At 39.2% G+C, this 13,677-nt stretch overlaps 1 protein-coding gene across 1 annotated transcript in view; it reads left to right on the top strand.

Moving 5' to 3' along the window:
- The window catches only part of LOC124553679 (L-galactose dehydrogenase-like), a 57,157-nt gene that overhangs the window by 30,074 nt on the left and 13,406 nt on the right, over positions 1-13,677 (top strand). Inside the window, exons 4-5 of the mRNA XM_047127564.1 lie at positions 4,321-4,485; positions 7,621-7,857. Of these exons, the coding sequence (XP_046983520.1) occupies positions 4,321-4,485; positions 7,621-7,857 (402 nt within the window). The remainder of the gene's footprint in view (positions 1-4,320; positions 4,486-7,620; positions 7,858-13,677) is intronic.

The raw sequence follows: 13,677 nt of genomic DNA, 5'->3' as shown, positions 1-13,677 counted from the left end.
TTTCTCTGCCATACAGGGCGACCCATCCTATGCCTCCTTCCTTGATGATTCCTTTGATCACCCGTATGGGGCGTGTCCCTCTTCTCTGTTACTTCCTAGAGTCCGCTGTTGGCACTTGCTACGGCACTTGCTTTGCACTACCCGCAACTTTCCTGGTGGGTGTGAACCCTCCACCACCTTGGCTTCGTGAAGCAGCCCGTGTTAACCTTGGCCTTCATTCGCGTACACTACTCCAGCCTCGGTCTATTGCCTTCAGTTTCATGACCTTCACATGGAACTTCACGATAGTACCTTTGTATACACTGAAGGCTCTGACTGACTGTGGGGTCAGGTGTGCCTTCGTCATTGGCACCCGTATCTTTAGATATTGTCTTCCAGCACGCTGCTACAGCATTTACACCTGAGCTCTTCGCCGTGTATCAGGGTTCAAGGTACATCTGGCAACACAGCCTTTTCAGTTGTGTTCTCTGCTCAGACTTACTCAGCTGCCTTCAAAGTCTATGTGCACTGCCCATCCCTTAGTGCAGCTGGTCTAGGAAAACTGTCACTTGCTCACTCTTGGTGAAGCCAAATTACTCGTCATGTCGGTTTGCTAGGAAATGAGGCCGCCGACACTGCTGCCGAGGCTGCAGTCCTCGTACCTTAGCCTGCGAGTACCTGTATTCCCTCCAATGATCTCTGTGTTGACGTTTGTCAGGAGGGGGTGTCCCTTTGGCTTCGCCAATGGTCTTCCCTTCACAGGAATAAGGTCTGGCTTATTAAGCCTCTCCCAGTGGCTCGGACGACCTCCTCCGACCCCTCTCAGCCCTGCCGCTGGGAGGAGGTAATTTCAGCTAGGCTGCATATTGGGCACTGCCTTGTTAGCCATAGTAATTTGTTAAGTGGCGCTGCCCCACCACTTTGCACACATTGTGCCCAAGTTTTAACTGTCCGCCACTTCCTGATGGAATGCCCATTTTTTTAACTGTTTACGTTCCCGCTTGGGTTTGCCGTCTGAGTTATCGGCCGTTTTAGCAAATGACGCACAGGCTGTCGACTGCATTTTACTTTTTATCCGCCAAAGCAATATGGTGAAGGCCATTTAATTTTTAGTTTTGGACCTCTGTTTCTGTATGGTGTCATTTTTAGCACTTTTTCCACATGCCTGATTTTAGCTGTCTTCTGTTATGTCAAATGGGACTGACATATAGTCGTTTTTTAACTCCTCTCTGTCTTTGTGTTCTATAGTTTTGAATTGGATGTTGTTTTTTGCACCCCAAAACAAAACAAAACAAACAAACAAAATCAATGTTGATAACAGGCAAAAATAGTTAAGATTATTGATTCCTGGAATAGGTGAAGTGTCTGTCTGTGTATGTAATTAATTAAGTTTGAACAAGACCCTCAGTACACGATTTCTATTCGCAACTGGCCAATTTTTAATTTTAGTTAGTGTAGTAGGTACATATTCATACTCGTTTGAGTTCAGGGAAATTTTTTGTGCTTTTTCCTTCTTAATAAAATGAAATACAAAGTGCTTACACACTCTGTTTCCACTTGGTGGTAGCATCTAATGATCTTATTGTCTCTCTCATGACCCCAGTAAGAGTTTTGAGTGCTTCAGCAATTTTCTGCCAATCATATTTTTGCACCGATGTTTGTGCAGTGGAGCTCTTGCACCCCACATCCTACAAGCATATTCTTCTCTCACTAGCATTACATTCTTCTCAGACCACTCCATCGTTTCAACAACAAAAGCATTTCACACGCAAAGCAGCAGACAAACGATTCCTCTGCTGCTTGGCCAATATGGAGTTGATGTTTCGCTAAAAGACTGACAACCAGCAGGATAATGATGAGCCCCAGTGAAACTAAACTGAATGTGACCTGTTTTGGTCACCTTTTTAAGTCTCATAGATTTTCTTCTGTCACTAATCTCATTAATCATATTAAATAATTGTACACCATGCTGTAAAGTTTACATTTAATTTTCTTCACATTTATTGATATTAAACATGTCACAGTGATTAGCTTTCAAGAAGTAACTTTGCCAGCACGGATCAGCAGCTCAAATAGTATGTGGTGATCTAACAAAAATTTACAAGTAGTAACACTGATAACATAGTAACCCAATTCTTTCAGTGCTAAATGATGGCTGAATAATACATAGGTGGAACTGACATTTTGGAGTTCACATACAAATTACCAAGTGCAGTCTGATACGTAGTAACTATACGTGTTAACTGTTCAACCAACACTGACTATGCATGTATGACGATGAGCATCATACAGGAATTACAAAATGGTAAAATGCCCAGTAACTACACTTTCAGTAATGATACAGGGTGTCTAAAACATTTTGAGTCAAATTGAAACAGGTTATAGTGGGTCCTCACACGATTGTATTGAGATAAGGAACCAGTGGCCGGAAATGCATATTTATTGTCTTATGCTCATACACAGTGTACACCACACAAGAACAATGTAACTCATAGTAACTGTGCGAAGAAATGACTGCCTGCCTCAACGCATGCATGGCAACGACACACGAAGTTCTGCCGCACTCTCTCAAGGATACCTGGTGTCTGTTGTACCAAGAGACTGGCAGCGTGGATCCTAGCAAGTAGGTCTTCATCTGTTTTTATTCAGTTTCCTCTAAAAACGTCCAGAGGTGCAAGATCCGGAAATTGCACTGGCCGTGGGACAAGATCTCCCCTTTGAAACTAATGATGAGGCTCGCTGACATCAACATCGAAGTCAGTTGGTACACTGTTCTGACCATGACTCACCGATAATATATAGTCACAGGAGACAATTTTTTTTTGTGAAGTGTACAATCTGATATTTCTGAACGTTTAAAGCAAGTTGTCAATCTTTGCAGCGCTTTGAAATGTTACCAAGATCTGGGAGTATTTATGCAGCTTCTTTCAGACAGGTTATAGATAACTCTAAGACAGTTTCTTTGGAGCAGAAGAACATGAGGCCCTAACAAACTGTCATCAACAGTGCCAGCCGAAACATTGACAGAAAATCTTTGTTAATGACACAATTGCACAATTTCATGATGATTCTCGACAGCCCATACGTGCTGATTGTGAAAATTTGCAATCTGATCATGTCGAAACAAAGCCTCATCCGTGAACAGCATATTTGTACTGAAGTGAGGGTTGACACATTGTCAAATGAACAACTCATGGAAGTGTACTCGTGCACGAAAATTGGCTATTGATAGTACCTGCCATCAGTGTACATGACACAGATATAGCAAGTTCTCGTGTAGCACTCGTGTGGTTAACATTACTTGTTGCAACTAATTGTCTTATGCTTGCAATAGGATTGTCATCAAAAGAGTAATGTCCTCTGGCAGTTGAAGTGTTGTCGTCCTTCTGTACCTTCCCCAGTCGTGAGTAGTAGACTTAAGTGTCCCATACTCCCTAAGACAGTATTTCGAACATCTCGTGTAAGAAAATGTTCATTGAATGCCGGTACATTTTGTTTCTTTGTGTTTCCCATGTTGAAGGTGATTATAAAGATAAATAGAAAATGAGTTTTAACATGGAGATAAAGCATTTCCCCGACCCATGTCAACATCACATATTTTATTCTTCCATGTGTGAGGAATATTTCATACAAGTTTAGCGCTACCTTTTTTGTTATACTCTATATTTCTGGACAGAGCATTTTCCGATCCATGTCAACATAACACATTTCATTTTTCTATGCGTGGGGATGTTTCCTACAAGTTTAGCCATACCTTTTTCTTTGTTACGCCCTATATTTCTGGACCATTAATCTGTGTCATGTGCACCATCTCAATTCGTCATGTACAATCATCACAGAAAATGTGAAACTCTAGATTCTCCTGGCATAAACAATGTTCAAGCTACTTAGGGGAATGCAGACGGCAGATGTCTTCGACAACCGCTATGCTTTGAAAGTTGAAATGAGAATGCTGTGAGAGGAAATTTGACAACAAAGGAAGTGCATATTGCAGTCTCACTTGTCTACTGCAAAGTTTAACCAGCTTCACCAAGCAACTCAAGTTTAACATTGTTTACCTCTACAGGCAGGAAATGTGTTTTTGCTTGTGGAAGTTATATAAACTCTGTAGTGGAAGAGTGAGAGTGCAATGTGGAAATTAGTTTTTGTTAAATTTCCTCAAACACCAGTCTTGAAGGATTTGTACCTAGAAAATGAGTAGTTCACATGCCAAACATGTCATCCTGCCACATTCCCTTCAGTTATTTGAACATTGCAACAAATATCCAGCTTTGGGTAAAAGAATTGTCGGCCAGTGTTTACAGTAATCCTGACATTTTTCCACCGTTACCTGTTCTGCAGGCCCTGAAGGGCATCCCGCGGCAGGCGTACTATGTCGCCACCAAGGTCTCGCGCTATGCGCAGTGGGAACCGCGCACTATGTTCGACTTCTCTGCAAAGAGGACAAGGGAGAGCTTTGCGAAGAGCCTCGAGCTGCTGCAGCTGGACTACGTGGACATCATACAGGTGACGTGTGACTGGTTTCCTCCAATATTACAGCTAGAAATAGTGATGAAGCGTTTTTTTTTTTTTTTTTTTAAAAGTGCTACCGTGTGTTCTTTTTGTCACCGATTTTCAGTGGTATGCCAAAACTGCACCATGCGTCAATTCATGGTGGATCCTCCTGCATTTCAGTACAATTTTCCATTGTTACAACCTCTCGATACACCACAGCATCATCTGCAAAAAGCCTCAGTGAACTTCCGATGTCATCCACAAGGTCATTTATGTATATTGTGAATAGCAACAGTCCTACGACACTCCCCTGCGGCACACCTGAAATCACTCTTACTTTGGAAGACTTCTCTCCATTGAGGATGACATGCTGTGTTCTGTTATCTAGGAACTCTACAATCCAATCACACAATTGGTCTGATAGTCCATATGCTCTTACTTTGTTCATTAAACGTCTGTGGGGAACTGTATCGAATGCCTTGCGGAAGTCAAGAAACACGGCATATACCTGGGAACCCGTGTCTATGGCCCTCTGAGTCTCGTGGTCGAATAGCGCGAGCTGGGTTTCACACGATCGTCTTTTTTGAAACCCATGCTGATTCCTACAGAGTAGATTTCTAGTTTCCAGAAAAGTCATTATACTCGAACGTAATACGTGTTCCAGAATTCTACAAATGATCGACGTTAGAGATATAGGTATATAGTTCTGCACATCTGTTCAATGTCCCTTCTTGAAAACGGGGATGACCTGTGCCCTTTTCCAGTCCTTTGGAATGATACGCTCTTCTAGAGACCCACAGAACACCGATGCAAGAAGGGGGACAAGTTCCTTCGCGTACTCTGTGTAAAATCGAACTGGTATCCCATAAAGTCCAGCAGCCCTTCCTCTTTTGAGCAATTTTAATTGTTTCTCTAGCCCTCTGTCGTCTATTTCGATATCTACCATTTTGTCATCTTTGTGACAATCTAGAGAAGGAACTACAGTGAAGTCTTCCTCTGTGAAACAGCTTTGGAAAAAGACATTTAGTATTTCTGCCTTTAGTCTATCATCCTCTGTTTCAGCACCATTTTGGTCACAGAGTGTCTGGACATTTTGTTTTGGTCCACCTACCGCTTTGACATAAGGCCAAAATTTCTTAGGATTTTCTGCCAAGTCAGTACATAGAACTTTACTTTCGAATTCATTGAATGCCTCTCGCATGGCCCTCCTCACATTACATTTCACTTCGCGTAATTTTTGTTTGCCTGCAAGGCGTTGGCTGTGTTTATGTTTGCTGTGAAGTTCCCTTTGCTTCTGTAGCAGTTTCCTAACTCGGTTGTTGTACCACGGTGGCTCTTTTCCATCTCTTACGATCTTGCTTGGCACATACTCATCTAACGCATATTGTACGATGGTTTTGAACTTTGTCCACTGATCCTCAACACTATCTGTACTTAAAACAAAGCTTTTGTGTTGAGCTGTCAGGTACTCTGAAATCTGCTTTTTGTCACTTTTGCTAAACAGAAAAATATTCCTACCTTCTTTAATATTTCTATTTACGGTTGAAATCATCGATGCAGTAACCGCTTTATGCTCGCTGATTCCCTGTTCTGCATTAACTGTTTCAAATAGTTCGGGTCTGTTTGTCACCAGAAGGTCTAATATGTTATCGCCACGAGTCGGTTCTCTGTTTAACTGCTCAAGGTAGTTTTCAGATAAAGCACTTAAAAACAATTCAGTCTCTCACTACAACTCACTTTCCAAGAAATAATATAAAGGCAAAAAATTGCCTTATTACTGTAAGAAATACAGCAACCAGCCACTTCTTGTATATTTTTATTTAATCCTACTATGCATTTTGGGCTTCTGCCAATCTCAGTTGGCATAATACATATTTAAGTCTTCATTCGTGTGTTGTTAACACATAAACTGCATTTTGGATGCCTCAACTCCCTATGTAAAATAACACGTTTGTGTAGTACACTTCGTGAGTTATATATTTACAACTTATTACTTGGTACATGAAGTTGCTTTCTGTTCTGTTTGTAGTTGCTACTATCTTGTGCATTTCTAAGTGTGGCAGAAAGTGTTTTTCTTTATACAGTGCACAGAAGCAGCATAGCATTCACCATATTGCTGACTGACATGTTTATTTACATCATAAATTATCTCTAAAGCCAAAGGTGCACTTTGCTAACAGGTTTGAAAAGTACTCCTGAAATTAGTTGAGTGTGTGCATTGGACATTGCTGCCTTAAAAATTTAATTTAAAGTAATATAATCCAAAGCCACAGAACTCAACAACCAGTAAAATGGATAAATTAAATAAATATTATCAGTGTTCAGTTCTCTTCGTCTCTGTTCATTTATTACGGCAAGTGCCACAAATCTTTACAACCGAGGACAAAGCCGATATTCGGTGGGAGTAATGAAGGACACATTATATACACAATCAGCCGCTCTGAATACTTCATTGGACTATGTTGTTGTTAAGCTGACAGTGGTTACTGAGCTCACTGTCAATGGAGTTGCGCAATTTGCACAATAAATCTGCAACTTTGTAGCCTACACGCAAGTGGAATTTGTTTTTTGCCAAAACAGTTCCAAAATTTTCACAACAGTTGTGATGTGCACGTAATAAGAGTGACTTGGACAGGACTTGTAGGAAGTGTATTGCCACCTTTTCAGTGATAGTCCATGTGTGGTCCAGTTATCAAAAGTGTGTTAGTGTTTTATGATACAAATAGATATGTTTTCCTATTTAAGAAAATATTATTACCTCAGAATGTAAGATGTTCAAACAACTTTTTGTCCAGTGCCAGAAGTGTCCACACATATCAGAGCTTATGACACATTCCAACAAAATGTATGCTACAGCTGGTGGTGTGTATAAACAATTCCTTCACTAAATATATAACAGATGCAAAAATATGTCATAAAGCTTCAAGGGTGGGACATGACTCACACTCATTCAGCTGTCAGTCAGTAGAGCACTTGCCTGTCAAAGGCAAAGGTGCCAGGTTCGAGTCCCGGTCTGGTGCGCACAGTTTTAGTCTACCAGGACGTTTCAGTATTGACGTTGTTGCGTTTCTCTGTGGGTGTCAAAATGCTACATTACCATTGACCCCAGTGAGCAACTGAATAATTTTTCCCCTCTGATATTTCCAGGTGCACGATGTGGATTTCGCTATAAACCCAGACATACTTATCCAGGAGACACTTCCGGCACTGCAGGAGATTGTGGCAGCGGGCAAGGCGAGGTTCATCGGTATCACGGGGTACCATCTGGAGCCACTCCGCGAGATCATCGAGAAGAGCACAAGTGTGAAAGTGCACACGATACTGTCGTTCACGAGAGACACGCTCATAGATGACACGCTGCAGCGGCACCTTCCGTTCTTCAAGGTGTGTACGTCTGTCAGTTTTGGTTTAATGTGCTTAACTGTACCTTTTGAGACTGCTGCTGCTGCTGAGTTAACTTGTCGTACTCCACTGATCCCCACAAGCTGTGTACAAGTTCAAGTGCAGCCTCACGATTTTCCCTTTAGCGCTGTTCACAAGTTAACTCGGGCCTCCGTGCCGGCCTCTGAGCTCTAGTGACATGTCACCACTCAGGTATCTGAATACTTAGACAAGTTATAGCCTACAGTGAACCTTCGTCCAAGTAACTCAGTAGCTTTTCACATTAAATTGTGTTGGCATACTTTGTCTACAGTGATCTCGTTTTGCTGCGTTCAGCTTCACTTTAGCTCTTACCATTGACAAGGACTGGCATCACAGGGTGTGGTGTGACTGTTCTGATTTGGCCTCCATGATATTTCTGCTGCTTTCCAGTATCTGGCATCTTACTGTTGTTTGGGTAATGAAAAGTTTGAAATGATGAATGCAGCACGGCACTATTTAGCTAGACACCTTTCCATGTTTATTGACTTATATGATAATAAGATAAGCTGGTATATGATGATTTATATAGTATAATTATTCACCACAGTTCAGCACACACATTACACTGCAAAAGATTTGACAGTGGCAACATATTTTTAGTACCACTTTTCTATCCCAATTCTGATGGAAATAGAACAAGAAGTGAGGTTTGTTTATGTAGTCACTGACAAAAATGTTGTTCAGTTTACAGTACCAATGGGCTGAAATTTAGCAATATAAAGTATGGACAGACAGTACATGATGTTCACAGAATAATAACTGCCCTCCAACTGACTGTTAGCGACACAAGTGGTGATGTAATGTTACCAGAATGAATGATATCCACAGTTTGACGGGATCACTGTCCATCACACTTGCTTACAGTAGAGCATATAAATAAAATTTGAAATCTGTTATTGTTTTTTGGCCATGCCAGAAAAAGAGGAAAATTAGTGGTTACGAAATCATATTGAGCAAAGTAGCAATTTTGTTTAACTGTAGTTTGGATATCGAGAAAATTAATAAAAGTATAGGAACTGTGTTGTGAAACCAGGTTCTACTTTAATGAGCATTCACAAATCCCATAAACATTGGCTAAAATATGGAATTTTTTATAGTAGCCAAACTAACAAGTTTCCTGAGTTGAAGTGGGCATTTTTTGATTCAGAAAAATAAGGACTTTGAAATAACCAGCAGTTAAGACTCAAACATTTAAGATGATGAAATTTTAGTTCAGAATAATTTTTCAAATATGATGTTTATGAAAAAAGTAAAACGTTTACTGAGAAGGGAGCATGAGGTCTTTCACATGAAGCGTAACATTTTGAAAGCTATCTATTTGCTCATTGAAAATATGAACTCCACATGTTGTGTAGGGATCAAAAAATCTGAATAATCTTTTAAGTAAATTGTTTTTGGACAAATTAAATGTTTCTTTGATGTTAGTAGCCATGAAATTACTGATAGAACAGTAAAGTTTTATGAACATCACCTTTAATAAGAAATTGGTCATGTACATAATTTATGTAGCAAGTGGAGCCACCCGTGCCTCGCTATGCTTAAAGAGTTTTTCTCATAATATATCCTACAAACGAAATACCAAGATGTAATGGTTGCACTAAGCTTAGATAGTGGAGATATCTGTGAGGATGAATTATTATGTGCCAAAGTAAGTAGTAATAACTTCAAAGATTCTGAAAGCAATAATCTGAAGCCATCTACAGTTTCATGTTTGAACAATAGGTTTGTCTGATAGTTCCTCCTTAGCCAAAGAATCTGAAAATGATAGTAACTTTTGAAATGTGTAATTAAGACCAGATTGTAAACTACTGAAGGAAAAGCCACCTATACTTCTCTGCGGATTTCTAACCATAAATTTGCGAATGAGCCGAAAAATCGGAAAGCTATTTTTGTGTCTTGATGGTGTTATATCTTTGATGAGTAACAGGAGAAGAAATTGCAGAGGCAAGATGCTTGCGTAGCCCCAAACCAGGTAGAAACGCATAGGTAGACATGTTGGAATAATTGTGCAGTGCTCAACTCGGCATATAATAAGTACATCTGCAGCAGCTAACAGATTAATGATTAATGTGAAGTAATGTCCATCAGAAAAGAAAAGTTAAGATTATTCAAAGAACTTTACTCTGACAAATGTGAAGACTCTGGAAAGTTAACTACACTAATGACTCAGCTAGTTTCCCCATATTAATTTTAAGCAACCTTGGGCATGTATTCAGAATGTTGCACTAATAAATCGTGAACAAGTATGACAAAACAAAAATATCAGGAAATGAGTGAATTTTTAATCATACAGACATTCTGCTGGTTTCTTTTGATAAAAAATTGTATGTTAATAATGTTACAACCATTGCTTTGTACTTTTTACAAACCACCACAAGATTTCAGGTTTGAGATGTGACATTACTGTTGTAAAATTGTGATTTGTCACTGTAAAACATATGGTTGGTCAGAAACCAACAGAGTAATTTGTTTACAGCCACATTGTGAAGAAACAGTGTCACCTGAAGCTTTTCATTGCACACTTTCCGTTTTATGATTTCCTTAAAGACCTAACTGAACAATATTTCAAATCAGTTTGTTAAACTTATGGTGATCAGTCACCTCTGGGAAAGACCCTATTGGCTCTACTGGATTTGGATCTGATCACTTTCTGGGTCTTGTTTTATGTTTTATATGGGAGAAATCTTCTTTTAACATTAGAGAGACAACGGACTGGACCACATGTTTAATTTTTTTAATAACTTTAGCATTCATAATTTCCTTGATGTTCCTTTTGAGTGTTTTTAATGTGATCCAATTGAAATTTTTCTAGATTTCGATTAGATTAGAGATTAGATTAGTACTTGTTCCATAGATCATGAATACGACACTTTGTAATGATGTGCAACATGTCAGGTTAATAAAAGGTGTCTATACGAGATATTACATTCTGCAAAATATTACATGACACTTACTTTTTTTTTGTGGAGTTTGGAGAAATTGCCCACTTAATATATTCATCTAATGAGCAGGAGGAGTTGCCATTAAGAAATTCTTTTAGTTTCCTTTTAAATGCTATATGACTATCTGTCAGACTTTTGATGCTATTAGGCAAGTGACCAAAGACTTTTGTGGCAGCATAATTTACCCCCTTCTGAGCCAAAGTTAGATTTAATCTTGAGTAGTGAAGGTCATCGTTTCCCCTAATGTTGTAGCCATGTACACTGCTGTTACTTTTGAATTCGTTCTGCTTGTTAATAACAAATTTCATAAGTGAATATATATATATAGTGAGGCTACAGTGAAGATCTCTAGCTCTTTAAATAAGTGTCTGCAGGATGACCTTGGATGAGCTCCAGCAATTATTCTGATTACACGCTTTTGTGCAAAGAACACTCTTTTACTCAATGATGATGAGTTACCTCAGAATATGATGCCATACGAAAGCAGAGAATGAAAATAGGCATGGTAAGCTAATTTACTGAGATGTATATCGCCAAAATTTGCAATGACCCTAATAGCATAAGTAGCTGAACTCAAACATTTCAGCAGATCTTCAGTGAGTTTTTTACAGTTCAACCCCTCATCAATGCATACACCTAGAAATTTTGAATATTCTACCTTAGCTACCGATTTCTGATCGAAGTCTATATTTATTAATGGTGTCATTCCTTTTACTGTGTGGAACTGTGTGTACTGTGTTTTGTCAAAGTTTAATGAGAGCCCATTTGCAGAGAACCACTGAATGATTTTCTGAAAAACATCGTTTACAATTTCGCCAGTTAATTCGTGTCTGTTGGGTGTGATAGCTATTCTTGTATCATCAGCAAAAAGTACCAGCTTTGCATCTTCGTGAATATAGAATGGCAAGTCGTTAATATATATTAAGAACAGAAGAGGACCCAAGACCGAACCTTGCGGCACCCCATTCTTGATTGTTCCCCAGTTTGAGAAATCACCAGGTTTTTTTGCATATTATGTGAACTGCTTATTTCAACTTTCTGCACTCCTCCAGTTAGGTATGTCCAAGATTTAGCTTTCCCTGTAAATTTGGGAAATTGTGTGGAAATTGGTTTTATCTTAGACATTTTACAAATTTTGATCAGTTTCTCACCATTTCTTTTGTTCTCAAGTGTACTGGATATTCACCTTCAATATTGTTAAAACATTTTTACATCTCAACTTGCATATTGAAGTCACCGAGAAGAATTTTAACATTGCTTTTAGGTATGTTGGAGATGTCATTTTCTACAAAATCCAAAATTAGTTTACTTTGTTTAGAGCCATTCTGTTGTCTCGATTTATAGGTGCATGACAATTTGTAAGGGTATGGATTTTAATCTTGCACTGTATTGTTAACATTGACATTTTTTCTGCTTGTGACTTAAATCTGTTATACTATCCACAGTTTTTTTGTGCACATAAAATGCTGTTACAAACATCTGCAGGTTGTTATTACTAGTTTTCCATTATAAATTTTATAATGTTGTGTATCAACTTCATTCTCAACCAAGAATCTTATTTTTCTGGACTGCTAGAATTTGTATATTGGTTTTCTGAAAAGATAATGTCAGTTCTTTCTGTTTACCTATTTCCAGAAGTGCATTTACATGTAAAGTTCCTTTGTGGTAATTGGTCATGAACTTAAACTTAGAAGGAATCAGTGATCTGTACTGAGACGTCTTTCTGATTCAGTCCCAGTACTGTCGAGATCCTTCCATACGTATTCAAACCATTCATCAGAGACTTAAGGTCTGTTTGTCAGTCATGTTGCATCCATTCTGAACAGATGTCCATAGAGCTTTAATCACAATTTCCTTATTGATTCAATCAGTCGGCTGCTATCTCTGTCCCCTCCCCTTTTCCTTGCAAATTATTCTGCCTGTCTGTTATCTTACGCTCAAACTCCTTGCCTTCTCTCATTACAGTCTGTCCTACCATTCTGAGGCATTTGCTTGTGTATAGACATTCAATTTTGATCACTTTGTCGTAGTGCCCGAGTTTAGCATTGAGATTGTCTTTGTCCTTTTATAGAACATGTGGCAGCCTTCACTCTCCTGCTTCATTGGCTTCTGATGTAGTAGTATTTGTCTGTATTACTCCACCAACATATCTGAAACCATCCACTTTTTCTGTGTTAAGTGATTGAGCACTGTTCCGACGTCAGTTATGTACTTCATTTTGAAATAAATTTGGAGGGCAGCTGTGATGTGCCTCCTTTTTTGTTCCCCCCCAGCATGTCGATCTGTTCCACAGCTGTGCATGTGTTTCTTGATGGGATCACGAAGTCATTGGCAAATTCGAGGTAGTTGACACTTAACTGTTTTTTTGAACCTCCAATGTGAACTTGATGCAGAACGCCGGACCGGGCTAATTCCTTTTCTCATTTCCAGCAATCTTCCCATGACACACATTTGATGAGACTTTAGCAACAGACAGCAAAAGGTCGTTATTTACAGTGTTGAGAATGGCTATGATGTTGGGGTGAGTGTGGGGCACAGCCAAATGGGGCTGCCCTGGAGATCAGTGCTGGGGCCACTCCTGTTCCTTATTTATATGAATGATGTGTCATTTACGTGAACGATGTGTCCTCTAGTATTACAGATAATTCTAAAATATTTCTGTGTGCTGATGACACTAGCTTGGTAGTAAAGGATGTTGTGTACAACAGTGGCTCGGTTTCAAATAGTGCAGTTCATGACAAAGTTCATGGCTTGTAGAAAATAAACTAACGCTAAATCACAGTAAGACTCAGTTTTTACAGTTTCTAACACACAATTCAACAAAACCCGACTTTTTAAT

Source organism: Schistocerca americana, chromosome 11 (assembly GCF_021461395.2).
Source record: "Schistocerca americana isolate TAMUIC-IGC-003095 chromosome 11, iqSchAmer2.1, whole genome shotgun sequence".
Classification (NCBI taxonomy): domain Eukaryota; kingdom Metazoa; phylum Arthropoda; class Insecta; order Orthoptera; family Acrididae; genus Schistocerca; species Schistocerca americana.
Note: the sequence above shows the minus strand (reverse complement) of the source record. Positions and strands in the feature narration are given on the sequence as shown.